The following is an 11,835-nucleotide window of genomic DNA, read 5'->3' on the forward strand; positions in this document are numbered from 1 at the left end:
GTACGAGGCCGGCGTGAGCGACGTGCGCTGTCGAGGTGAGAAAGTTTCAAAATAAAAGCCTTTTCCCTGACTTGTTGGGACCCGTCTCAGACCTGAACCTCCAGACACCCGAGACCTGAATCCTGGGACCTGAACCTGAGACCTGGGACAGGTTTAGACTCGTTGAGACTTGCTGACCTGACTGTCATTTGTTTTACAAAGTAAAAGCTTCCAGTGTGAGAAGAGGAGGGTCGTTTATCAGCACTTAAAATTCTTTCTGTTCACACACACACACACACACACACACACACACACACACACACACACACACACACACACACACACACACAAGTAAACAGAAGATTAGAGACAGTGTGACGGAGAGGAGGAGCAGAGGAAGAGGAGGATAAAGCTGTGATCTGATCTCTTAGTATGACTGTATTTGATTGAAAAAAAATCGCTGAGCTTCTTCGATTAATCGATTGATTAATCGATTAATCGCATTCTTATCGATTAATCATCAGAATAATCTCTTAATGAATTATTCGGTAGCGTTAGCACACTGTACATTCTTCTGACCATTCCTCTCCTCTGACATCACTCCTGTTTTAGAGTGTGTGTGTGTGTGTGTGTGTGTGTGTGTGTGTGTTGTCAGACGAAAGCAGAATGAGTCCGTTTGGTTGTCCAAGCTTCCTGTTATTCTCTGTAAGGTCAGAGGTCAGCTGACTGCAACCAGGAAGTGCTGCAGCGGCGACATCAGCAGGGCAAGAGGGACGGGGGGGGGGTCTCTGGTTCTGGTGAACCCCCATGGACACACACACACACACACACCCACACACACACTTAAACACAGAGAGGGGAGGTTGGAGTAAAAGCCTGGTTGAGTGAAGAGGTCAGAGGTTAACTTCTGCAAAGAGCTGCCTCTGTATGTGTGTGTGTGTGTGTGTGTGTGTATGTTTGAGTGTGTGTGTGCGTGCGCGCTCTTGGCGGGAGATGGCGTCGATGACATCATGGCAGCACTTTCCACATCCTGCCAAAGTCAAGGTCTCTTCCTGTCTCTTATTGTCTCCCTGTGATGTTCCCTTTCCTGTCCAAACCTGAAAACACACACAACCACACACACACACACACACACGCACACACACACACACACACACACACACACTGAGTCTAGAGTTAGAATAGGGTTTATTCTAGTATCTAAACTGCTGATGTGTTAATTCTAAAGATGTTTGTTTGTTTGTTTGTTTGTTTGTTTGTTTACCTGTGTTGTCATTTTAGTCTCACCTGGACCCCCCCCCCCCCTTCATAAACCCAGTCTAACCCTGATCCTGTCTCTGTGCCCCTGCAGCCTGTCCGTCAGGTCAGTTTAAGGCGGGGTCAGGACCAGGCGGCTGCAGCTCGTGTCCGACCAATAGCGACACACGGATTCCCGGCTCCTCCTACTGTCCCTGTCACCATGGATACCACCGAGCCGACTCTGACCCGCCTCACGCTGCCTGCTCCCGTAAGACCGTCTCTCTTAGTCCACTTCTTAAAGGGATGGTTAACACCTTTCTTTTTTTTACTCTTCTTTACCTTCAACAATTACAGACCCTTATGACATCACTGTGACATCATCATCATCATCATCATCATCCGTTTCTTCAAGTCAATAAAATATTATTCTAACATATCACACACATCTAACTCTGTTTAAAGCTCATAAATACATCCTGACCACACACACACACACACACACACACACACACACACACACACACACACAGCAGCTCCATTAGACCGTCTGCCAGCAGCTACACACGCCCCTTTAACTACACGGCCCCAGGCAACGACAATTAGGCCAAATTAATGGGCTCATTACCTGTGTGTGTGTGTGTGTGTGTGTGTGTGTGTGTGTGTGTGTGTGTGTGTTTTATCCATCACTCTGTCTGATCCAACGCTTTGAAACCGTTTGTTTTCGCAGCAGAGAATCATTTCTGCCTCCAGACCTGTTCCTGGGCACCGTCCCGCCTCAGAGTCTGGACTCAGGGTCGGACTGAGTCCAGACTCGCTTGGTGTTTGACCTCTGACCTTTGACCCCTCTCCTCCTCCTCCCCCCAGGCCCCCCCTCAGCTCCTCGCTCCATCGTGAGTCAGATCAACGACACCTCAGTGACCCTGGAGTGGAGCGAGCCTCTGGACCGAGGAGGACGTGGAGACCTGAGCTACAGAGTCCTCTGCTCCCGCTGTGGGCCCACGTCAGTGAACAGGGTAAGACCAGCAAGACCAGGAGGACCAGCAGGAACAGAAAAACCACCCACACCTGTTAGACCAGATGGGTAGTCGTTAGTAGTAGTTGTTTGAAACCTGAAAGAAGAGACAGCTGAGACCAGTTAGACCAGGACGGACCCACGAGCCCATAAGACCACTGAGACTGGTTAGCAAGCCCAGTCAGATCTGGACCATCGAGACCAGAACTCAACAGAGCTAGTCCTTGTAGACTGGAAGTACCAAGACCAGTTAAACCAGTTAATACAACTCAAAACCAGTGGAACAAGATCGATTAGACCAGTCGAACCAGTTAGACCAGATCCAGCTGGTCCAGTTTGACAATGTAACCAGAGACCACCATGACCAGTTAAGTCCCACCAGTCAGGACCAGTAGAACCAGAACCTTTACCCCACAGTCCAGTTTTCCCACTCAGACCAGTATCAGTCCCTGACCCCGCCCCCTCTGCTCTCCTCCTCAGGGATTGGCTGGTTCCTGTGTTCCCTGTGATGACAGCATCCTGTACCGACCAGCACAGCACGGGCTGACCCAACGCCGCGTGGTCATCTGGGGACTCCGCCCACACACCAAGTACATCTTCACCGTCCAATCCCTGAACGGGGTCTCTGCTCTCAGCCAATCAGAGCCGGCCTCTGACAGAGTCAACGTCACCACCAGCAAAGACGGTACAGTGACACTACGTTACCCAGAATGCCCTTCACCTGGAGGGGCTGTGTGATCTGATTGGACGTGTAGATAGTTCTGACTGTGTGTGTGTGTGTGTGTGTGTGTGTGTGTGTGTGTGTGTGTGTGTGTGTACAGTCCCCCCTCCAGTGTCCGGCCTGAGGAGGGTGGCGGCCTCAGAGAGCAGTCTGTCTCTGGAGTGGAACGTTCCGGTTCTGCAGGGTCATTACCAGATCCTGGACTACCAGCTCCGCTACAGCCCCAAGGTACACACACACACACACACACACACACACACACACACACACACAAACACACTCAGGGTTGTTTTCAGTGCTGTAACCTCTGATGTCATGATTACATCATCAGGAGGGCGAGGAGGCGGGGCAGTGGCAGTACACGACCAGCAGAACTTCCTCTGTGGTTCTGTCGGGGCTGCAGCGAGCGGTGCAGTTCCAGGTTCAGGTCCGGGCTCGCTCTCAGGCCGGGTACGGATCGTTCGGCACGGCGAGCAGCTTCAACACGCTGCCTGATGGTAAGATGTCTGCCTGTCAGTCACATGTGGTCCGCTGTAACCTGGAACCTTTTCTTTAAAGGTTCCTGAACTAATTCAGTGACAGTTTCTAAACCACTGAAACAATCTTGGATCACCAAGTTTCCAAATGTTCCTCCAAGGCTGATCCCCTTGACAGAAACATTTCCAAGGAACCAGGAACCTTTAGAAGAACTATGTGTCTTTAAGAGGAAACTGGGATTAAATGTATCAAGGAACTCATGAAGGAACCAGAACCCGGAACTTGTAGTTAAACTGGTTATCCCAGGAGGAACCAGGAACTAGTTCAGCTGAGGACTCTGCACAGTAAACCAGGAACTTTTTGGTTGAACCGAGAACTTAAAAAAAAAAACAGAAATTAAAAAAAAACCAGGAGGAACCGCAACAGTAAGAAGCTCAAGAAAACCCAGGAATATTTAAAGGAACTCAAGGGGAACCAAACACTTTTAGGAGGAACCTTAGGGGAGGAACCATATGAACTAATGAAGAGCCTTAAATTGAAGAAGGATCTTTAGAGAAACAAGGAACCTTTAGGTACCGTTACTGCTGTTAGTTCTTCTTATCTGGTGTCGACTCACTCACTGTGAACAGGTACAGTTAATGACACCTGGACCCCAAAGGCAGGAGGGAACCTTTAGAGGGAGCGAGAACCCTTTGGAAGAACCAGGTCACCTGTAGAGTCTCTAGGAACCCTTTGAGGAGAGAAAAATGTGGAAGAAACAGAAACGTTTTAAGGAAACAGGCAAGGAACTTCTAAGAGAGCCAGGATCCTTTTAGGGGGAATAAGGAACTATTGAAGGAACCAGGAACCTTTAGAGACATTAAGATCACAGACATTATTAAAGCAGTGAACTGATGTTTGTTTGTTTTTTTGTTTGTTTTGAAGGTGTGGGTCACTCTCAGCTGGTGTTGACGGGGGTCCTGGTTTCCATGGGGATACTGCTGCTCGTCGCCATAGCGATGGTCGCGCTCTACTGTTACCGGTAAGAGGTGTTACCTCACCGCACCTAAACCCCGCCGACGACTCTGAGCAGAGTTAATAATAATCTGAACGCAGCATCCACAACACACAGCTCTGTGGAAGAGGCCCGAGTGTGTGTGTGTGTGTGTGTGTGTGTGTGTGTGTGTGTGTGTGTGTGTGTGTGTGTGTGTGTGTGTGTGTGTGTGTGTGTGTGTGTGTGTGTGTGTGTGTGTGTGTGTGTGCGCGTGTTTTCAGGATGCTCCCTCCCTGCTGGTCTCGACAGAACAATGAAACACTGACCTCAGGTTCACACACACACACACACTATAACTACACACACACACACACACACACACACACACACACACACACACTCACACACACACACACACACACACACACACACAGCAGGGTGGGACACGTCGACTATATTAAGACGGAGAAACTCGACACTCTGAGAGGGAGATAGCGAGAGATAATAACATTCCTGAGAGAAAGAGAAGATAGGAGTGTGTGTGTGTGTGTGTGTGTTCATGGTATTGTGTGTGTGTGTGTGTGTGTGCCTCACGGGAAATAAAGAATCCTGCAGCTGCTGAAAAACTAAAGACCCGTCCGTCTTTCTGCCTGTCTCAGGAGGAGATCCAGGGACCTGGACTTACACGATAAGAGCGGTCACTACCAGATGGGTCAGAGTGAGTGTCAGCCAATCAGGTCGCAGCATCTTTTCTCCTCTAACAATGATGATGACGATGGTAACGATGATGTTTTTGCAGCGATGAAGGTGTACATAGACCCCTTTACCTACGAGGACCCAAACGAGGCTGTGAGGGAATTCGCCAAAGAGATCGAGGCGTCCTTCGTGAAGATCGAGGAGGTGATCGGAGCAGGTGAGGAACCTTTTCAGGAAGCAGGAACTTTTCTGTCTGAGCCCAAACCTCACAGAGATGACGTTAGAGCTCAGATACAGCTTTTATTTTTCTTCCTCGATAGAAAAATTCCAGTGGGTGTTAGGGGGACTTTTATTTTGTAATGCCTGCCAGATGAGGCGGTGACCTTTGACCTCCCTGAGAGGAGAACATTCGTTTTCCCATCGTCAGGAGAAGCTCTAAAAACACCACATCAGATCTGTGCTGCTGCATCAATCCTGTTTTATTAAAGTAAACACTGGTGTGTGTGTGTGTGTGTGTGTGTGTGTGTGTGTGTGTGTGTGTGTGTGTGTGTGTGTGTGTGTGTGTGTGTGTGTGTGTGTGTTTGTGTGTGTGTGTGCAGCCACTGTAACAGTAGTGCACTCTGGTGATGGCATTAGTCAGAGGAAACATGATAGCAGTTAGCACAGGACCAAACCAGCCTCACACACATACACACACACACACACACACACACACACACACACACACAGATGTATGAGGTGTAGAGGTGTTGGTATGTGGTAATGAGTCTTAAAGGGACAGCACACCTCTCTGGTTTGAACACATGCTTCTTGTTGGAGTGAGGGGTCCCTCAGGGTTCAGGTCTCGGTCCTCTGGTGGTCTGACAGAACCCTCTGGTGTCCCCGTCCAGGTGAATTTGGGGAGGTGTGCCGAGGCCGGCTCAGGGTGCCGGGCAGGAAGGAGAACTACGTCGCCATCAAGACTCTAAAAGGCGGCTACACGGAGAAGCAGAGGCGGGACTTCCTGTCCGAAGCGTCCATCATGGGTCAGTTCCAGCACCCGAACATCATCCACCTGGAGGGCGTCATCACTACTTCCTGTCCCGTCATGATCCTCACCGAGTTCATGGAGAACGGAGCGCTCGACAGCTTCCTGAGGGTGAGACAGGCTGCTCTGTCAGTGTCTGTGTGCCCACCTGTCTCTGTGCCTACCTGTCTGCCTCACTGTCTGTCTCTCTGTGGACCCGTCTCGCTGCAGATGAACGACGGACAGTTCACCACCATCCAGCTGGTGGGGATGCTGCGTGGGATCGCGGCGGGGATGAAGTATCTGTCTGACATGAGCTTCGTCCACAGAGACCTGGCAGCTCGAAACATCCTGGTTAACTCCAACCTGGTCTGTAAGGTGAGACTGTCTACCTGTCTGCCTGCCCACCTGTCTGTCTGTGTGTGTGATCCTGCTCTGACAGCCTGTGTTTGTTTTCAGGTGTCAGACTTTGGCTTGAGCCGGTTCCTGACTGAGAACTCCTCTGACCCCACGTACACTAGCTCCCTGGTGAGCCAATTGCTAATAATGCTAACCAGCATGCTAGCTAATCAACCTCTAAGACTGACTGAAGTGTATTTGAAAGCTAAGCTAGCTGAAGCTAAGTTCTGTGAATGTGTAACTCACCGGATACTCACAGTGAGGTTGGCGCCTGATCCTGGCGTCCCTCAGGGTCCCGTTATCGGTCCTCTGGTTTTCTCTTTGAGTCATAAAAACTGTCTTTAGAAATCCTCCAGCCTTTTTTTTGTACGTACATCCGTAAGCTAACCACCTGTTTCCTCTCAGGGAGGGAAGATTCCCATTCGCTGGACGGCTCCAGAGGCCATCGCCTACAGGTGAGTGTTGGTACTGCAGCTCTCTAAGAGATAATTAAAGAGTTTTTGTTTCTAATCTCACAAAGATAAATAAAAGCGATTTATTTAAGGATATTTGAGCAGCTAACCTGAGGAGTTGTTTGTTGACCTACAGGAAGTTCACGTCAGCGAGTGACGCATGGAGTTACGGCATCGTCATGTGGGAGGTGATGTCATACGGAGAGCGGCCTTACTGGGACATGAGCAACCAGGACGTAAGAGAAACGGATCAAACTCATTTTGGGACATACAACGTAACCATGGAAACAGTATTGAGTGATGTAATCATTTCTTTTTGAACACTTAGGTGATCAACGCCATCGAGCAGGACTACCGGCTCCCCCCGCCCCCCGAGTGCCCCGCCTCCCTGCACGCCCTCATGCTGGACTGCTGGCAGAAGGAACGGGCCAACCGGCCGAGGTTCTGCGACGTCGTGGCCTCACTTGACAGGCTGATCCGAAACCCTGCCTCCCTGAAGGTGACGCACCCTGAGGGCCCGAGGTGAGTCTCCTTAAGTCCTCAGTACAAGATATTTGGGGGAGGGGGGTCAGGGTTGGAATGTAATTCATGCACCAGCTGCTGGGGGTCAGAGGTCAGAAGTCGGTCTGTTGTGTAGATGTTTAGGATGTGTGGTTTTGTATATGTGTGCAGGGGGCGGGGCCAGTTGTGTGATTGACAGCTGTTTACATGAGCAGGTGCAGCCTTCGCATTCCTGAGTGAAGAGAACCAACAAAAACAAATACACAGTTTTTATGAAGCCCCCCAGACTGGATCAGAAATGTAATCCCCCTGGTGCATTCTGGGAGATTCCTCTGAGCTGGATCTCCTGACTTTACCTCAGAAATATTTAAAGTTAAGAAGTAAAGACTGAAAGAAGCTGAGAAAGAGGTTCAAACTTTGAGTTTTTAAAGTGAGCGTGTCAGCCCTCTGAACTCCCCCAGCAGGTGAGCCCACCGCCGAGAGGCCGGCTCACCTTCGGGTTGAAGGTCTGACCTGGACTGAGGTCTCAGGTTACTCCAAGGCTGGAGGGAGGTCAGGAGGTCGGCTAACATTTTACAGACGCTCCTCTGAGTCGATGTTTACAGCCTCTCAGTCTCATTCTGTTTATCAATCCGTCTGCCTCTCAGTCCGTCCCAGCCTCTGTTGGACCAGCGGATCCCCCCTCCTCTCTCAGCATGTGGTTCGGTCTCCGAGTGGCTCCGAGCCATAAAGATGGAGCGATACGAGCAGAGCTTCCTGCAGGCGGGCTTCAGCAGCCTGGACATCGTCTCCCAGCTCAACACCGAGTGAGAAAGAACAACAAACCTGAGAGGTCACATTATCTGAGAGGTTGTGTTTTTATAATCTGTGACGTTACTCTGTGTTTGTTCCCACAGAGACCTGCTCAGAGTGGGCGTGACCCTCGCTGGACATCAGAAGAAAATCCTCTCCTCCATTCAGACACTCAGGATACACAAAGCCCCGCCCACCCTGCTGTACTGACCAATCACAGCGCTGCCAAAATGTCCAAAACCTTCAACACTCAGGACAAAGCTGAGCCTTCCCCCTCACAGAGAGCTGAGTGACTCTGAGGAAGCTCGTAAAAACCCACCTCTGAGCTCTGAACGCTTCATGTTTGACTCCGCCTACCTTACCAATCTGACCAATCAGAACAAAGGACAGTCTTTGGAGCAACTTGTTCAACACTCAGGATGCCCGTTTATGACCAAACCAGCCAATCACTGCTCAGGAAAACCTACACTCCACTTCACGAACCAACCAATCAGCATGAAGCACTGTGATGATGTAAGCGGACATGCTTTGAGTTCAGCAGACGCTCTTATTGGATACGAGATGTTGTGAAGATCTCAGACGTGGGACTCGAAGCAGGTTGTGGACTCACCCCCTTGCTTCCAGTCGCTCTTTAAGGAGTCTGTGGTCCGAACGACTGCCTGGATCTGGAGGATCTACAAAGTCCAGGAGGTCTCTGAGGGGAACATTAAGTTCTGTGGATGACTGTCGTACTCTGTCAGGAATATTCAGGCTTTGAATGAAACTTTGTCCTGAGGAAACTTTACTGGATGTTCTGGACCAAATATTCCAAATGGACCACTCGGTGAGCTCCAAGAACAGGTGTCTGTCTCCCTGAGGGACGTGGAGATGGTCTTTGTGGATTTATTTTCTGACTCTTCAACATGTTTTACAAATATTTCAGAGTCCTTTTCCCCAGAATCAATGAGGGAGACTCTGGGACTGACTCACGAAGCAGCAGTGGACGTTTTGAGGGAATCTTTGAGGTACCTTCTTGTTTGGAGCTCCTGTCTCTGACGTCCTCACAGTTAAATCCAGACTCCCCAGTGATGAAAGTCTGAGGAGCACCTGGAGGCTTTAAAAAGACTTTGTTGAACACTTTGAACCCACTGAGGAACTCTTCAAAAAGACTTTGAGCTTCCTGAACCGTGGTGCCTAAACCGTAAAGAAAGAACCGGGTGTGTTTTTAATGAGCCTTAATCCTGAAACGTTCCTACACTGATGGATCATAAACCTGAAACCCGTCCCGTTACGAACAACACTCATCATTTTCTGCTCTGAATGCACATCAATCTGTGCAACAAAGGTACTAAAACTTTTTGAGAAAAGTTTTAGTTTCACCTTCCAGAACAAATTAATCTGCCATGACAAGCCGGTTTGTTTAAGTACGAAGGGGATACGGACGTTTTTTGGGGGTAGAAAAGGCACAAAAAATATTCTGAAGGAAACAAATGTGACTCAGAAGAGAATTCTGAGATTAAAGAGGAATCGAGATTATTCAAAAAATTACTTTTTAAAAAGTACAATTCTTAAAAATGTAAAAATCTGATTTTAATCTAAGTAATTGGAGGAAAAAAGTCAAAATAAATATGTAAATCAGTGAGAATAAAGATGTTAGTTTGAGATTAAATTCAGAATTTAAAAAATCCTAAAGTCTTACGATAGATTTTGAGAGTAGAGTCTGAAATCTGAGATTAAAGGAGGAACTCGGAGATTAAAATATGAATGTAGAGATTTAAGTCAGTATTCTGAGACTAAAGTCAAAATTAAAAAAAACACAATTAACCTCAGGTTTTAGTTTGAGAAAACAAAAGATCGGAATTCAGAGATTAAATTCAGTATTCTAAGATTACAGTCAATAATCTGGGATTAAAGTCAAAAGTCTGGGGTTTAGGGATGGGAATCTGGGAACTGAAAACCGGTTCCTGTTGAAAATCGATAAGAAATGTTTCAATCCATTGATATCGTTAGCCTTTGTGCTTAATGAATCCCTTATCAATTCTTTACATTGTGCTGGAGCCGCCGGGCCTTATGTCGACTAGTCTGCTGCAGCTAGCTTAGCTTAGCAGTTAGATAACGTTTCCATTCAATTCAGAATTTTCAGCTTGAAGTTTTCCTGAAGAACTGACTTCATAAAGAAATGTACATCACTCTCTCTCAGGAGATTCATATTCAGAACATTCAACATGGTATAAATCACCTTATTTACCAAAATAACAAAAACGCACAAGCTTGATGCTAACGTATATGGCAAACTGCATTGATATGCTAGCAGTTAGCATACATCAGTATAACTTCAGCTTCAGAATAGAATTTAAACTTTCATCATAGAAACATATCACATCAACTAACAGGCTAATGAAAGGCTAACGGCTGACTTCATAACTACAGAAAGGTTCCAAACGACTTAAACTATTGCTATAACCACTTTGAGACACTAGATGGCCTACTTGAATTATTAATATATTACAACACAGAACATCAACGTCACATTGTGTGCATTTTATACCAGTTTCTGTTTAATTATGCCCAGAAATATCCAGACCCAGGGACCAATTACATTTTATTCACTGACAGTTAAAACTCAATTAAATGTTGTTGACACAGAAAACCTGTAAAGATACTTTTTGTACCAAGAAAATTCACAACAGGAATTGATAAGGGAATCGGTATTGACAAAATCTTATCAGTTCCCATCCCTACTGGGGTTAAACTAGAGTCTTGGTTGTGAAGCTGTAATTTGGAAAGATCAAAGTCAAATACTGAGATTAGAGTTGGTAATCTCAGATTAAGGTCAGTGTTCTGAGATAATAGAGTCAGTATTTTATATTCAGGTCAGAATTTTCAAAAAAGTCTGAAAAATGTTAAAAAAGTTAAAAACCTAACCTCTGGATTAACGTCTGTACCACAGTCGTGGTAATCCGAGCAGGTTGGGAACGTGATGCTGAACTGGTTTGAAGGTGTTGATCCCTGAGTGTGGGAACCGTTTCAGCTTTGAGGAAGAATAACCGAACAAAGAGTAGAACTGTTTGTATTTTAGCACTTTTTTGTACCTGATATTTTATTGTCATCATGTTTTTATGCAGAGTCAGAGATCGTGTTTTATACTTTACATTTCAGGAGGAACTGTGGCTTTATTATGTAAAGAAACCAAAAGAGAGGTCTTATATTTCACAGCTGTGTGAGGAAGAGGAGGAGGAGGAGGAGGGGGAGGGACCAAAGATGAGGAAAAGATCATGAAGTCATTTTTATTGTGTGAAGAGAAAACTGTGATGTGTTCCCCGGGTTTTAAAGCCTTTGGATCTCAAACACTAATAAACATCATCTCACAGCTTCCCTGAAAGAGTTTAGCCTCTTCTGTCTGCTGCTGAAAGACACCAAGCTAACCAAACAAGCTAACCAAACAAGCTAACCAAACAAGCTAACGACAGATCAGATGTTCACAGACTGATGTAATGTCGTCTGAAATGGAGGACGTCAAAGAGCAAACCAAAACTGTCTGAATAACACATACTAAACCAGGAGGACCAGCCAGCCAATCAGGCGAAAGGGGGTACTCTGCTTCCTGAT

At 47.1% G+C, this 11,835-nt stretch overlaps 1 protein-coding gene across 1 annotated transcript in view; it reads left to right on the forward strand.

The window, feature by feature from the left end:
• Positions 1 to 11,506, forward strand: part of LOC141811084 (ephrin type-B receptor 4b-like) — an 18,916-nt gene extending 7,410 nt beyond the window's left edge. Inside the window, exons 5-21 of the mRNA XM_074698985.1 lie at positions 1 to 35; positions 1,331 to 1,486; positions 2,083 to 2,231; positions 2,711 to 2,915; positions 3,052 to 3,179; positions 3,283 to 3,448; positions 4,353 to 4,449; positions 5,061 to 5,119; positions 5,201 to 5,314; positions 5,988 to 6,235; positions 6,335 to 6,481; positions 6,563 to 6,631; positions 6,908 to 6,951; positions 7,085 to 7,190; positions 7,283 to 7,476; positions 8,103 to 8,261; positions 8,352 to 11,506. The exon at positions 1 to 35 is cut by the window's left edge and continues 128 nt beyond it. Coding sequence (XP_074555086.1) covers positions 1 to 35; positions 1,331 to 1,486; positions 2,083 to 2,231; positions 2,711 to 2,915; positions 3,052 to 3,179; positions 3,283 to 3,448; positions 4,353 to 4,449; positions 5,061 to 5,119; positions 5,201 to 5,314; positions 5,988 to 6,235; positions 6,335 to 6,481; positions 6,563 to 6,631; positions 6,908 to 6,951; positions 7,085 to 7,190; positions 7,283 to 7,476; positions 8,103 to 8,261; positions 8,352 to 8,457 — 2,182 coding nt within the window. The 3' untranslated portion in view covers positions 8,458 to 11,506. The remainder of the gene's footprint in view (positions 36 to 1,330; positions 1,487 to 2,082; positions 2,232 to 2,710; positions 2,916 to 3,051; positions 3,180 to 3,282; positions 3,449 to 4,352; positions 4,450 to 5,060; positions 5,120 to 5,200; positions 5,315 to 5,987; positions 6,236 to 6,334; positions 6,482 to 6,562; positions 6,632 to 6,907; positions 6,952 to 7,084; positions 7,191 to 7,282; positions 7,477 to 8,102; positions 8,262 to 8,351) is intronic.
• The last annotated feature ends 329 nt before the right edge of the window (positions 11,507 to 11,835 follow it).

Source organism: Halichoeres trimaculatus, unplaced genomic scaffold (genome assembly GCF_033239565.1).
Source record: "Halichoeres trimaculatus isolate MK-OKI-2021-1 unplaced genomic scaffold, fHalTri1.1 fHalTri1_scaffold_22, whole genome shotgun sequence".
Lineage (NCBI taxonomy): Eukaryota > Metazoa > Chordata > Actinopteri > Labriformes > Labridae > Halichoeres > Halichoeres trimaculatus.